The sequence below is a fragment of the Komagataella phaffii genome, chromosome 4, assembly GCF_000027005.1.
Source record: "Komagataella phaffii GS115 chromosome 4, complete sequence".
Classification (NCBI taxonomy): domain Eukaryota; kingdom Fungi; phylum Ascomycota; class Pichiomycetes; order Pichiales; family Pichiaceae; genus Komagataella; species Komagataella phaffii.
In genome coordinates, this window is record NC_012966.1 from 729,204 (window position 1) to 743,838 (window position 14,635).

The following is a 14,635-nucleotide window of genomic DNA, read 5'->3' on the forward strand; positions in this document are numbered from 1 at the left end:
ACCATTTCCCGCTTCTAGCCTCAAAAGACCCCATCATGCCATGATGAAAAATCAGCCATAGTCAATTAGCTTCTTTACCGAGAAACGTATAAATAGCCATGTGCCACGTCTTGGGGCAGTTTATTTTATTTATGACAATGTTCAAAACGTTACTACTGCCACTTGTTTTATGGGAAGCAAGGGTCCTTGCAGAAAATGAGGACGAGCTTGGCATACCATTTCATATCGTTAATACTTTACCCGAAGATGAGTACTACAATTCAACTGCAAGTAGGTACATTGATACTCTTTGGGGCACACAGGCAAATGCAATTGCTGTTGCTGGATATTATTATGAGCAGTTAATCATCCAAGAAGTTTTATTCACCCTAACTACCGATGGTATATTGCAAGGCAATGACTCTGACTCTAAGGTTGAAGTAACTTCACCAGGTGGTCGTTTGACGTACAGGGAAGAAAATGAGGGTACTCCCGGATTCTCTCTAGATCTCAATGACCCACCTGCCCTTTTGCTGGATGGAGCAACACCAACAATATGGATCTGTCCATCAGGTAATACTCCTGAGGTACACATCTACGACGAGTCACCCGGAGATGACTGTCTTGAATATTTAGTTTCGGTTCAACCCTTGGAGCCAGGTACAATTGATCCACCAGGTGATGGTGATGATGGCCCAGGCGACGGTGATGATGGCCCAGGCGACGGTGATGATGGCCCAGGCGATGGTGATGACGGTCCAGGTGATGGTGATGATGGCCCAGGCGATGGTGACGATGGCCCAGGCGATGGTGATGACGGTCCAGGCGATGGTGACGATGGCCCAGGCGATGGTGATGATAGCCCAGGCGACGGCGACGATGGTCCAGGTGGTGGCTCTGGTGGTGGCTCTGGTGGTGGATCTGGTGGTGGATCTGGTGGAGGTTCTGGTGATGGATCTGGTGGTGGTGATGATGAGGACGACACAACTACTACTACAAGTAGTTCAACCACCTCAAGCCCTGCAACTAGTCCAACCACCTCTACAACATCAGCTACAGGTACTTCAACCCCAACAAGCACGCCAGGGACTACCACTTCAGCTCCCACGACGACTTCTAGCCCAGAAGCAACCAACGCTGGTGGAGCCGCCAACCTAGTTGGCCCTAATGGGCTGCCGGGATTGATTGGAGGGGTAGCAATTGCTCTACTGATTTAATTACCACCCGCTGTAACTATGAAATGGCAGCGAACCCCTGTGAAACCCCTTATTATACTTGAAATTTCATGTACTCTAAAAATGCCATTTTAATTTCAATTTTTGATTACTGTAGGAACCCCTAGTCAAAAACGTCGTTCGTTACACTCTCCTTCGACCATTCATGAGCTTAACTGAATCAGACTTGCCCTTGACCAGACAAGAGGGGCTGAAACCGTTGAAGGTGGAAGTCCACTTTGGAATTTCATAAACTAAAAATAGGTGATATTAATTTTCAAGTACCGAAAGGAAATAGTTGTGCGTGCGGTAGGCAATTAAAGCCGGTGAAGACAATTGCATCCTGAGGCAAGTGGTACTTTTCCTCCTAATTTGTCAGGGGAACGGTATGCAAAACCTGTAACATGAATTCCACCGCGAGAACAAATCTCTGACTTGGATTGAAACAAGCGCATTCCTGCTGTCATCGAACGATAACACCACTTAATATGTCGACTTTTCTCTTGAATATTGGCGACCACATCCTTGCATACGCTCCCAGTACATACAGAACAAGTGTGGGAGCGAATATTGACCCGACTTATTTATGCAACATTCGAGCTCATGGCAAAAACACACTTTAACCACTAGCTTTAGCACAATAACCAACACTAGCCAACTTGTGATGGCAGTTATTCTTAGTGGCAGCAGCTACTCTGTTGGGTCACCCTGAGCAAAAAGTTTCCCGATACTGTAGAAGACACCTGATCATCCCTGCTCGCCAAGAAAGATGGCTATTATACGTACATGCATCAAATAAAGTGCACATCACCTTCCGCTTTTAGCCTCAAAAGACCCCATCAGGCCAGGATGAAATATCAAAAATAGTCAATTAGCATCTTTACTGGGAGGTGTATAAATAGCCATGTGCCACGTCTTAGAGGGCAGTTTATTTTGCTAATGTTAATGTTTAAAAAGTTACTACCCCTTGTTTTATTGAAAGCAAAGGTCTTTGCAGATGATACGGATTGGCATGCTTCCCCCGTCACATTTCGAATTGTCAACATTCGACCCGAGCCACCGTACAATGGAACAGGCACCAGAGTGGGTTATTGGAGCGTACAGGATGGTGTGATTGTTGACACTGGCCTCGCAATCGAATTTTTTTTAAATGACACTGTATTGCAAGGTAATGGCTCTAACTCTAAACTTGAAGTGACCTCACCGGGAGGCCGTTTGACGTTCAATGAAGAAAATGAGGGTACCACCGGATTTTCTATAGTTTTAAACGATTCAGCAGAACTTTTACTGAATGGAGCAGCCCCGACAGTATGGATCTGTCAGTCTGGAGATACTTCTGAAATACACATCTACGACGAGTCACCCGGGGATGACTGTGAACAATATCACGTTGCTCTAGAATCTGAACAGTTTAGTTCGATTCCAGAGGACCCGTGCGATAATCCAGAGTACGCCGACGAATGTGACGACGCCGGAGGATCCGGTGGTGGATCTAGTGGTGGTAATGATGGTGGATCTGGTGGTGGATCTGGAGGTGGATCTGGAGGTGGATCAGGTGGTGGATCAGGTGGTGGTTCTGGTGGAGGATCTGGTGGTGGTTCTGGTGGTGGATCAGGAGGTGGATCTGGTGGTGGCTCTGGTGGTGGATCAGGAGGTGGATCCGGTGGTGGTAATGATGGTGGTTCTGGTGGTGGTAATGATGGCGGTAATGACGGTGGTTCTGGTGGAGGATCTGGAGGAAGTTCTGGTGGTGGTGATGATGAGGACGACACAAGTACTACTACAAGTGGTTCAACCACCTCAAGCCCTGCAACTAGTCCAACCACCTCTACAACATCAGCTACAGGTACTTCAACCCCGACAAGCGCACCAGGGACTACCACTTCAGCTCCCACGACGACTTCTAGCCCAGAAGCAACCAACGCTGGTGGAGCCGTCAATCTAGTTGGTCCTAATGGGCTGTCAGGATTGATTGGAGGGGTAGCAATTGCTCTACTGATTTAATTACCATCCGCTGTAACTATGAAACGGCAGCCAACCACTGCGGAACCCCTTATTACACTTAATTTCACCTACTTTGAAAAATTTATTTTGGTGTTATCTTTGATAACTGTGATGGATTTCAAACTAAGTGCCTCGTCCTTTACACAGTCCACGTACAAAAAAGAACTTTCATTTGGTTCCAGAATGTTCGCCTTACTACATGGCAGGGGACTCAAAACATTGAGCGTGGGGTCCACTGCTGAATCCGATCCATCAAAAGTACTTGAGACCAAATATCAACTATCTGAAAGGATAGAATTGATACAAGATGATTCACCCACCTTGTTTCTCTAAGCTTTTTCGAGTAACCCATTACATGTGTGCCAGCGTGATGCACGGAGTAGACTGATTCCCAACGTTCTGCTCGTATATGTTTGGAATATAAAATTTAAGTTTATTTGCCTTGCCGTGTTTACTACTGCAATCCCCTGTTACTTTTTCTTAGATTAGCGGTAAGTCATTACAGTACTAACTATGACGTGTTTTTGCAGTTTAGTCGCCGGTATTGATGTGCTTTCTCAATTTTATGCTAATCAACCTTACCACATGCGTTAAAGTTGTGTGTTGGATCGGGACATGTAGGAATAGTTTGTTAATACTGTATGTGTGGTAAGAAAGAGTATACAGGCATGTAATATAAGATGGAGAGATTAACTACAAAACTATACCTACTGTTAGTATCGCATCTTCCAGAATTTTTGAACACCCATAAACACTTGTCATTAAACCGACGTGACCCTATTCCATGTAGAGTAACTTGAAGCATCATTGTGGCATTCCCTCAAATCTTAATAAATAACTACATCACTGGGTAGTTTGAATACGTTTATTGCGAAGAAGTAGTGATCATCCAGTGATCAATCGCACTATCAGCTCCACTTACCCTATATAGAAGTACTTTGAAATAAGCTTTCGGTTGCGGCCATATCTAGCAGAAAGCACCGTTTCCCGTCCGATCAACCGTAGTTAAGCTGCTAAGAGCCTGACCGAGTAGTGTAGTGGGAGACCATACGCGAAACTCAGGTGCTGCAATCTCTTTTTGTCTCTCTAACATTCACCTGATCTCTCTATCTCATCACAGACTGTCAAAATCATTTATTAAAATGTACAATTGCAATCTATAGTGGGTTCAGACTTGCATTTTTTTTCATCTTGCTCGTCTAGCAAAACAGGTCCTCAATTGAGTTCAATTTTCAGGCGCTGGCCACCTGTGTTTTACCAGAACAGATCGTCCCTATTCGTTGTACTCCAATCAAGACGGGCTTCAATTGCAGATACAGGAAGGTATTGAAGGTCCAATTGAGATATGAAGATTTAACACATGGCAAAGTTCTGCACGCTCACTCCGTCTTCACAACTGGGACAATGAAGCCAGATTTTCCAGACACCGAGTTTTACAAGAAACACAGTGCTTATCCCGTTGGCACGGTCCGGATTCGCAAACAAAGGGAATAAAATGTCCGCATAAGTTTTGAGCTTGTTTTCCTACTGTAAACTTTTCAGTGTACGAACGCCCGAGCCAATTGATAAATCTAGGTAGAGCAGCTGTTGCAACTAGTTTACAGGAAATGAATACAGCATTAATCAGAAACAAAGAATTAAAAAACCTAAATCAAAAGAAAATCAGATGGCATATCATGCGCATGGAGAAGAAATCGACTGGACTAACCTCAAATGAATACCGCTGCAAATAGAGTACCAATTATACTCAACGCAGTGTTTAGTCGTACACTTAACCAAGATGCTCCATTAGAAGGAGAAACTTGGTAAACAGTAGATGATGATATGGTATGTGTCACAGTAGAAGAAGCTTTTTCCTCACTCTTAACAGTATGAGGGATACTAGAGGCATGATAATCACTTAAACTGCCAGTGACAGTGTCAATAGCACTATGTGAACCACTAACAGTTGTAACTGTGCCAAGTTTCGTACTAGTCTTTTCCTCTGGTTTCACGTCCGTCGTCAGTGCTGTTTTGTAGCTGTGGCTACTTACAGAGGCACCGTCCGTTTTGACTACAGTGGTAGTTCTGGAAGAAGTGCCATGAGGTTGAGAAATAATAATAGTCACAGTCTCATTTGAAATTTTTGGAGTAACTGTGATCGTTTTGGGTATAGTACAAACAGGGCAGGAAATAAATTGTGTGACAGTGTTAATTTTAGTCCATGTGCTGGTAGATGCTGAAATCGAAGTGTTCAAGTACTTAATTGGAGTCTCAATAATCACAGTTCCTGGCTCCGTGCCACTTGCAGGAACCGTGTGAGTAGTTTCGTAAGTACCAGTCCAAGGTTTAGTGGTAGTGACATAGGTCACTGGAGTCTCGATCACAACAGTTCCTGGCTCAGTGCCTGTTGGTGGAACGGTGTAAGTGGTTTCATAAGTGCCGGTCCATGGTTGGGTTGTGGTCACATAGGTCACCGGAGTTTCGATCACAACAGTTCCTGGCTCAGTTCCGGTCGGTGGAACTGTGTAAGTGGTTTCATAAGTGCCGGTCCATGGTTGGGTTGTGGTCACATAGGTCACCGGAGTTTCGATCACAACAGTTCCTGGTTCAGTTCCGGTCGGTGGAACTGTGTAAGTTGTCTCGTAAGTGCCGGTCCATGGTTGGGTTGTGGTCACGTACGTTTCACAGTCATCTCCTGGACAGCAGACATTTTCACACTCACAAACGTCTCTCCTTCTAAGTGGGTCTGATGTTGGCACTGCTCCACAACAAACTGCTTCACAATCAGTAATTTCGGGAGTCTCGATCACAACGGTTCCTGGCTCAGTTCCGGTCGGTGGAATTGTGTAAGTTGTCTCGTAAGTGCCGGTCCATGGTTGGGTAGTAGTCACATAGGTCACCGGAGTCTCGATCACAACGGTTCCTGGCTCAGTTCCGGTCGGTGGAACTGTGTAAGTGGTTTCATAAGTGCCGGTCCATGGTTGGGTTGTGGTCACGTACGTTTCACAGTCATCTCCTGGACAGCAGACATTTTCACACTCACAAACGTCTCTCCTTCTAAGTGGGTCTGATGTTGGCACTGCTCCACAACAAACTGCTTCACAATCAGTAATTTCGGGAGTCTCGATCACAACAGTTCCTGGCTCAGTACCCGAAGGCGGAACCGTGTAGGTGGTCTCGTAAGTGCCTGTCCATGGTTGGGTTGTGGTCACGTACGTTTCACAGTCATCTCCTGGACAGCAGACATTTTCACACTCACAGACGTCTCTCCTTTTAAGTGGGTCTGATGTTGGCACTGCTCCACAACAAACTGCCTCACAATCAATAATCTCTCGTTTAGCATTTAAACCGGGGTCAAATTGATCATTTCCAATAAGTTTGTACTCATAAGGAGCTTCACCTATCACAGCTCTCTCTGTTCCTGTTGGCGTTACAGTCCTTAATGCTTCAAGTGTACTAGTCCAGTACGTAGTATGGCTGGACCATTCCGTTTTTTTAGGGACTTCTGCAAGAACAGAAAACAACTGTAGCAGAACCGAAAGCAGAATCGTAAGTTTTGTCATTGCAAATACAGCGAGTTGACAAGGGATGAGGGCAAAGATATAAGTATCGGAATTCTGGATGCTAAGATGTAATGTTGGAGAAACTTGGCAATTTGAAATGCAGGAAAGTTCCAAGTTTAGTGATAGTCAGCTGTCAAAATACTATTCGTCTTTATTTACGGCACATCAGCGTGTTTGACCTTCGTTAGAACGAGATCCACCCGTCACAATCTGTTCTCATTCGGGCTGTGAGACCTGTCAAAGTGTTTTTGGGTCTATCTTTGTACTCTATCATGGACTAAGCCATAGCACTAGTCGAATGGATCCAAATTGAGGTTGTTTTTTTTCCATTTTTTCTTCGGATCTTGATTCCATATGGCATTATCTTTCTTGAAGTGCATGATGCAGGTGACGTTCGCTTCTAGCTGGTTGCAAAAATTGGCACAAAGCAATTATTCGATAATACCGTGTACAGTAAGAGATCACAACAATACGTATTTGGAAATAGATCCCTCTATACCTCCTTGAATTGCCTAATCGAGACTAAAAGGTTTGTCCGGTTAGCGGCGATAAGCGAGGACTCGCTAAATGTTAGATTGCCTGACGTGACATCTTGCATATACGTCAACAAACATGCATAATCTGTACTCTTATTGGCCACAACGGTGCATGAAAGTAGAAATATGGGGCCTTACTTTTATTCAGTCTTGGGAGAGTCAGCAAAATTCTGCTTTTTTCACGTCAACAGATGCATAACTAGATAATATTTCTGGCTAATTTGCTCATCCGTATAGTGAAACCAGACTTCACTGGGCTAGTCAACGATGCACGTCTATAGCGAACCTTGCTGACTGATCGAACTACGGCTTCATTAGCTTCCCCTCTACTTTCCCCCGTATTGAAGCCAGTGCCCAGCAATGGTTGAATCAAAACAAGAAAACATATTGCTCCTATTTTATTTTCTTCGTTGTGATTCGCCTTATAAATTGGGGCACTTCTGGTCGGTGGGAGATGTAGTTGCGGTGCACATTCTGTCATGTTTCTCTGGAAACAGATTACGTCCAATGTGTATCATATGCAGACATAGTGGTTATGCTACTGCAAGAACTATTCTGTAGGAAAATAGGCGTGCCCAATACTGATTCTGTTTCTTGGTAAAGGCAGGGACACATTATGTGGGCAGGAAGTTCAATTGTGTTACTGAAACACTGTTGGGATTAGACTTGAATGCTACGAAACCTCAATCCTTCTGGACTCTCCAAGAGATGCAATTCAAATGCAGTCACAGTATCTATATTCCAAATTGAAGTTGGACCATTTTGATACCAGGTACTGCAAGGTTTTATTAGGAAAAAGCCGGTTACGATTGCAATATATGAACAGGATAAGGCGCATGCAGAAGCGGCGCTCGAGCAGGGTGCAGGACAACCAGTCCCAAAGAGTAGAGAGAATTGGGTCTTGGCAATCCATGGAACATCACTTCATTCGTTCCAGAACGTTCAACCTGTATCTGTTTCAATTAGTTGGATGCCGGCCTAGCAATTCCGTAGTCTCAGGCACAATTCCGCTCACGCCGGAAAGACTGATGTCCATAATTGATTCTGTCGTACGTCTGTCCTTAGACAGGAAGTGTACAGCGCACACGGCAAAGCTAAACTACACACCGACAGTATAATCCATTACAACATGGAATGGCACTCTTTCTGACATCTTCATACCATCAGTTGTGAGTCCTCATCACAATGATCAAGAAAAACAGTTAAATGCTCCTTTCAGAGTGTAGCAACAACTGTGCCTTCTCATTCATCTCAAAGCACTTGTGTAAACATGAATCCAAGAGAAAATTCAACATCCCACTACGCAGAACAAGTAGCTTCTATGGACAGCCGTGGGTGGCATTTCAAGTGTTACAGCACTGAAGCCCAAGTTCACTACGCGACTTTTGCTTCTGCTTTGCGTGTCGCCCTGGGATTTCTTAGCCTGATTCTATACTCTCTGGTATGTACAGTCGAACACCCATCACCTGAAATAGTATTCAGAAGTGAAGACTCAGGGTTCAGCAGTAGCGAGATGCTTTTCAGATGTTATTATACGTCCCATCAAATAACCTCCAAACTCCGACTCAAGTTAACGCCACCGCACACAAAAATACAACCAACCATCCATCAACCATACTTCCCTTACTGCCTTCTTCGAAAAATCTCCACCCATGTATGCACACCTTCCCTCACTTTTCCATGCTAGCTGTGCGCTGGAACCAACCTTCAACAGTTTTTCCCGCTCAAAGTCCGTTACCAGGGTATTTTTCAATGTGCCTGCGTTGAACACGTTAATCCCAAGCCGAAGTTGATTATATACATCCAGCGTGGGCCTACATTCCACTTTTAGTCCTTTCTGGATGTTTTCTTTGGGTAACTCATCCTCCAAAGTACAGTGATTACTTAAACAATGTCGCGAAAACTACATCTCAAACCAGCCATCTCTGTTCTAGTGCATGAGCTGCTAACTAGTTATCAGGGATACCAAGCCATTTGCCGCCAAATGCTCTCAAAAGCTAGTTCACACTTGTTTCAGCAACTATTGTCTGCATAATCGTTCTTCAACCTCGATCGTCGCAGAATTTCATGGCTGGTGGGATTTCACTTACAGTCAGAGTTTATATTGTACACTTCGACCCTGTCAAAAGAATTGGAGTTACTCAAGTTTGAACACACACCAAGGGATCTGAAATTCAGGTGGTGAGGGATAGATACAAAGCAAGTTCACATTGACTTCTAACCCTGGCACGCACCCACTCAATCCATTGCATCTCTTCAATTAGCATCGAGTCCATTTTTTTTTGCATGTCCATTCTCTTGGAGAGGACGATTTTCAATTAGCATAAGCACATCGAACCATTACTAGTCACTTCACAGTTGACGTCCATTCATTTTTCATTTTGCGTTTAATTGTTCTTTATTTGCTTGTTATATTCTCTTTCAATGTCATCTTCAACTCGAAATGAGAGATTGGAAAGACTTAATGTCAAGAGAGTCAGAGATAAGAAAAATTTGGACAGCCCTCGTCCCATCAAACGTTCTTCCAGTGATACTCTTCGAACTCGGAAATATGACTATTTCAAAACTCTTTCACCACCGCCGTCTATCCAAAGAAAGACTTCCAGATCTTTTTCGAACCTTTTTCATAGATTCAAAAACCCCAGCCGTTCTTCCTCCTGTTCCAAAAACCAAGATCTACGATTGTTAACTCCCAGCACAGTTGTTTCCACCCCAGACTCACTATTTTCGTGCGATAATGGGGATGATTATTCGACTCCCACTTCTCCGCTGGCTTCAAAACAGTTCACTTTCTATTATTCAGACAGTGCTTCTTCTTCTAGTTCGTCTGTCAATGAGGAATTCTCTAAACTTACTTTAAAAAACTGTGTCACTACAGATCCCGTTAAACGTTCTTTGTCATCACGAATCTTTGAAATCCCAGAAATTCTTAATCTTATTCTTTCCTGCCTGGACGACAGCGAGAGTAGAATCCCAAGGGAAAAGATAAAAAATCGCAGAAAGCCGCTCTCCTTACGACATGCCAAGCTGGTTCATGGCGAGAAAGGTGACCGCATATGGAGAGACAGTCAGGAGATGGGGTTTTTTGAGCCAACGGTGAAGGAATCTAACTTATACAATTGTCTCTTTGTCAACAAACTCTGGTATCAGTCAACGTTGGAAATATTAGAAACAAGATTTTATTTTGCAGATGAGCGAAAGCTTAGATCTTTATGTGAGAGACCAGTGATAAAGAAGACGAACTCTCAGACTAACACCTTGGTTTTGCACAAACTGTTTTATACTGAACAATATGTGGTAGACCATCTTGCACAACAAATATCTGGATGTTTGGAATGGCTCGAGTTCTATGTCTGCCCTAGGATCGTACCTTCCCCAACTTTTTTCGAAGGAAACAAAATCCAGAAGCTTTGCATTCCAGGATCTGCAGTAGTTGACGATTCGTTCTTGAAAAGCGTAAGCAAGAACCTTCCCAATTTAAAAGTTCTTGATATTAGAGCCTGTGAACTGGTGACAGATGCTGGAGTTTATTACATTGCCCACAGTTGCCTAAACTTAGAAACGTTGAACGTTGGAAGGCACTCCAGAGGGGAACTAATCACAGATGCAAGCATCGGGCCTGTTGTCAGAAACACCAAAATCACCACTCTAGGCGTTGCCGGCTGCAACATCACAGACCGATCTCTGTGGCAGCTGTGTCTAAATCGTGGCTCTCAAGTGAAACGACTCTCTCTGAACAACTGTAGAATGTTGACAGATAACTCATTATGCAAGATTTTGCACCATGATTATTTTCCCAACTTAACAGTGTTGGAGATTCGTAACTGTCTCAACTTGTCCAACCTGAGGCCCGTAGTCTTGTTCAAGAAACGTCAGATTAAGAAGGGAATCCCAGTGCTGGTGGAGGGCTGCGAAGTTATAGACCACAGATTGCGGGAGCAAGAACTACAGATCGATCTTGAAGTGTCAAGAAAAATCATATCGGATATAAGTGGTTGGATAAACGAGTCTGCTGATGATGATAATGATTTCCAACAGCTACTAAGAAGCCGTTGACTCAACACATAATGCTAAAGAAATGCTACACCCTTGATAAATATATAGTTCCCACAAAACATTAATATAATTCATAATTTATATAATAGACCAGAGTTCGCGATCACCTAGACTGAAAGTTTCATCAATCAGTCTTTTCCTCTGCTGTCAACCATAGGCAAACAACGAATGGGCGGAAGATATCCTCCAAGGGAGTACAGCAGACCAAATAGCTATAGAGGACCTCGAAGTGGACCACCGCATCCACGACCGTCCTCGAGGGAAGGTCATGGTTACCCCAACCGTAACTCATATCGACAAGATTATCGTCATAGGCCAGATTATCGACAGGACTACAGGCATGATTATAGAGATGATTACAGGGATGATTACAGGGATGATTACAGGGACGATTACCGGGATTACGGGTATGGTCAAGAGCCCAGAAATGATTACAGACATGATTATAGGAACGGCTCCAGGAATGATTACCCAGACTCTCGAAGAGAGAACGCTCATTCACGCCCACAAACGGTAGAACCACGGAGGCAAGAGGAACAAAGTCACACAACACAAGAAACGAACGAAACAGGAAAAGAGACAGAAATAACACAGGAAAAGGAAACGGCACAGGAAAACAAGTCTTATTGGGTAGCTCGATTGAAAATTGACGGACAGCTTAGAGAGAAGATTCAAACTTCCTTTGAAAGTTTGGAGAGCACCGACGACCGAACCCGGAATCTTTTACAAAAATCTTTAGCTCTAGAAATAGAAGCTGATAACCTTGCAAGATTTGTTGAGAATGAAGCTCTCAGAGTGAAGCTCTGCGAAGAGAAACTGGAGAATATAAATTATTTGTAGTATAGCCCCATAATATAATGCAAGCAAGCGCGCCTTAGTCGGTAAGCCTTCCAAGCTGGACAATTCTTTCCTCTTTCATTAAACATGACTTTAGCACTGGAATTCGAATCAAAGACTGTAACCGCACTGGTATACCTTTCGGTCTTCACTGGTGCCTACAAGATAATCACAGTTGTGCTAGGATATCTTTCTGTTTTGTTGGATGTCTTCGTTCTACCCGGTGTCAGTTTGAATAAGTACGGGGCTAAAAAGGGCCATTGGGCCGTTGTCACCGGGGCTTCTGACGGTATTGGAAAAGAATACACTCTTCAGCTCGCTAAACGTGGCTTCAATGTGGTTTTGGTGAGTCGTACTTTGTCAAAGTTGGAATCTGTTCAAACCGAGGTTCAATCCAAATACAATGTGGAAACCAAACTAGTATCCTTTGATGCTTCTCTAGATTCAGAGGAAAGTTATCAAGAACTGGCTGATGCCATTGCTGGCCTCCCCGTGACTGTATTGGTCAACAATGTTGGGCAATCCCATTCTATCCCTGTTCCATTCTTAGAAACCCCCATCAAAGAGCTAAAAGATATCATAACCATCAACAACACTGCTACACTGCGTATTACTCAAATTGTTGCTCCAGTCATTGTTACTACCGCTCGTCAGAAGAAAACGCGTGGACTAATCCTCACCATGGGATCATTTGGCGGATTGTTGCCAACTCCCCTTTTGGCCACTTACTCCGGGTCCAAGGCGTTTTTACAGTCTTGGAGTTCAGCTCTAGCCGGTGAACTAAAATCCGATAACGTGGATGTTGAGCTGGTTATTTCTTACCTGGTCACCTCTGCCATGTCCAAGATCAGACGAACCTCTGCATCCATTCCATCTCCAAAGGCATTTGTTGCTTCCGTGTTCAAATCACTAGGTCGCCGTGGGGGTGCCCAAGAGCGATACGCCACTTCTACCCCATTTTGGTCGCATGCTTTGATGCATTGGTGGATCGAAAATACTGTTGGTGTTTACTCTGCCGTCGCCAACACACTGAATTTGAACATGCACCAGAGCATCCGAGCTCGTGCATTGAAGAAGGCTGCCAGCAAGAAGGAGTAAAGCCAATTTACACTTCAAAAACTACACGGATATTAGGACGCCCTTATTGAACTCCATACCAGTCGTATTTACTCCGAATTCCACTTTTGTTCCCCTTGCATCTGCGTTTTACCGTTCCAGTCTTTACTCTTGCTTACTCAAACAATAACACCCATCACGTAGATCTCGCGTTTTCAAATCAAACAACCCTCGTTTTTTCTCCCGTATTTTGTTTTCGAACTCCATCACAATCTGCACACAATGGGGGAATTAGCTGACTATCAAAGACTGGAGAAGATCGGAGAGGGTACCTACGGTGTCGTTTATAAAGCGCTCGATATAAGACACAATAACCGGGTGGTAGCGCTGAAAAAAATCAGATTAGAGTCCGAGGACGAAGGTGTGCCTTCCACCGCCATCAGAGAGATCTCCCTGTTGAAAGAACTGAAAGATGACAATATCGTCCGATTGTATGACATAGTCCATTCTGACTCGCATAAGCTGTATCTAGTGTTTGAATTTTTGGATTTGGACTTCAAAAAATACATGGAATCGATTCCACAGGGTGCAGGGTTGGGAGCTGCCATGGTAAAGCGATTCATGATTCAATTGATCCGAGGAATCTTGTACTGCCACTCGCACAGGATCTTGCATAGAGACCTTAAGCCTCAGAATCTACTTATTGATAAAGAGGGTAACTTGAAGTTGGCAGATTTCGGTCTTGCCAGAGCATTTGGTGTGCCCTTGCGTGCCTACACACATGAAGTTGTTACACTTTGGTACAGAGCCCCAGAGATCTTACTAGGAGGCAAACAGTATTCTACAGGAGTGGATATGTGGTCTATTGGATGTATCTTTGCAGAGATGGTCAACAGAAAGCCATTGTTCGCAGGAGATTCAGAAATTGACCAGATATTCCGAATCTTCAGGGTGTTGGGAACTCCCAACGAGGAAAACTGGCCCGAAGTCAATTACCTCCCTGACTTCAAGCCCACATTTCCCAAATGGGGTAGAAAGAGCTTAGCTTCGGTCGTTACTTCGTTGGACGCTGACGGTATTGACCTTTTAGAGCGCTTGCTTGTCTACGACCCGGCCGGCCGAATCTCCGCCAAGCGTGCTCTTCAGCACTCCTACTTCTTTGATGATGCAATCACTGCTCCGCTTACCGATGCTGATCACGAGCTACACCAATCCAACATGCAAGTGGACACTTCAGCAGTGTATACTTGAATTGTTATGCCAACTACAAGAAAGAAAAAATAAAGTTACGTAAGTTACCCGTGATATTATATATAGTTTCATATTTTATAAAACAGCTATAATTATAATTATACTCCTTGTCGCTTCTCTCACATCATGGCACGTGAGCATGTATATCTTGCAAACA

General features: G+C 44.0%; 9 protein-coding genes across 9 annotated transcripts; 8 read left to right on the forward strand and 1 right to left on the reverse strand.

Annotated features, from left to right (window-relative positions):
- Positions 1–98: 98 nt before the first annotated feature.
- On the forward strand, positions 99–1,196 carry PAS_chr4_0360 (Hypothetical protein; the record flags this gene model as incomplete). The annotated part of the gene is made up of 1 exon (XM_002493738.1): positions 99–1,196. The coding sequence occupies one exon, from the start codon at positions 99–101 to the stop codon at positions 1,194–1,196; it is 1,098 nt and encodes a 365-aa protein (XP_002493783.1).
- Positions 1,197–2,132: 936 nt separating this feature from the next.
- Positions 2,133–3,197, forward strand: PAS_chr4_0361 (Hypothetical protein; the record flags this gene model as incomplete). Its single annotated transcript, XM_002493739.1, has 1 exon — positions 2,133–3,197. One exon carries the CDS (start codon positions 2,133–2,135, stop codon positions 3,195–3,197), a length of 1,065 nt encoding a protein of 354 aa, XP_002493784.1.
- A 1,709-nt stretch (positions 3,198–4,906) lies between these two features.
- PAS_chr4_0363 (Hypothetical protein) lies at positions 4,907–6,742 on the reverse strand (the record flags this gene model as incomplete). Its single annotated transcript, XM_002493740.1, has 1 exon — positions 4,907–6,742. The coding sequence occupies one exon, from the start codon at positions 6,740–6,742 to the stop codon at positions 4,907–4,909; it is 1,836 nt and encodes a 611-aa protein (XP_002493785.1).
- Positions 6,743–7,997: 1,255 nt separating this feature from the next.
- On the forward strand, positions 7,998–8,396 carry PAS_chr4_0365 (Hypothetical protein; the record flags this gene model as incomplete). Its single annotated transcript, XM_002493741.1, has 1 exon — positions 7,998–8,396. The coding sequence occupies one exon, from the start codon at positions 7,998–8,000 to the stop codon at positions 8,394–8,396; it is 399 nt and encodes a 132-aa protein (XP_002493786.1).
- Positions 8,397–8,548: 152 nt separating this feature from the next.
- PAS_chr4_0949 (uncharacterized protein) lies at positions 8,549–8,965 on the forward strand (the record flags this gene model as incomplete). Its single annotated transcript, XM_002493742.1, has 1 exon — positions 8,549–8,965. The coding sequence occupies one exon, from the start codon at positions 8,549–8,551 to the stop codon at positions 8,963–8,965; it is 417 nt and encodes a 138-aa protein (XP_002493787.1).
- Positions 8,966–9,702: 737 nt separating this feature from the next.
- PAS_chr4_0366 (Protein required for daughter cell separation, multiple mitotic checkpoints and chromosome stability) lies at positions 9,703–11,334 on the forward strand (the record flags this gene model as incomplete). The annotated part of the gene is made up of 1 exon (XM_002493743.1): positions 9,703–11,334. One exon carries the CDS (start codon positions 9,703–9,705, stop codon positions 11,332–11,334), a length of 1,632 nt encoding a protein of 543 aa, XP_002493788.1.
- A 168-nt stretch (positions 11,335–11,502) lies between these two features.
- Positions 11,503–12,174, forward strand: PAS_chr4_0367 (Hypothetical protein; the record flags this gene model as incomplete). Its single annotated transcript, XM_002493744.1, has 1 exon — positions 11,503–12,174. One exon carries the CDS (start codon positions 11,503–11,505, stop codon positions 12,172–12,174), a length of 672 nt encoding a protein of 223 aa, XP_002493789.1.
- An 84-nt stretch (positions 12,175–12,258) lies between these two features.
- Positions 12,259–13,269, forward strand: PAS_chr4_0368 (Microsomal beta-keto-reductase; the record flags this gene model as incomplete). The annotated part of the gene is made up of 1 exon (XM_002493745.1): positions 12,259–13,269. The coding sequence occupies one exon, from the start codon at positions 12,259–12,261 to the stop codon at positions 13,267–13,269; it is 1,011 nt and encodes a 336-aa protein (XP_002493790.1).
- Positions 13,270–13,509: 240 nt separating this feature from the next.
- PAS_chr4_0950 (uncharacterized protein) lies at positions 13,510–14,478 on the forward strand (the record flags this gene model as incomplete). Its single annotated transcript, XM_002493746.1, has 1 exon — positions 13,510–14,478. One exon carries the CDS (start codon positions 13,510–13,512, stop codon positions 14,476–14,478), a length of 969 nt encoding a protein of 322 aa, XP_002493791.1.
- Between the last annotated feature and the right edge of the window lie 157 nt (positions 14,479–14,635).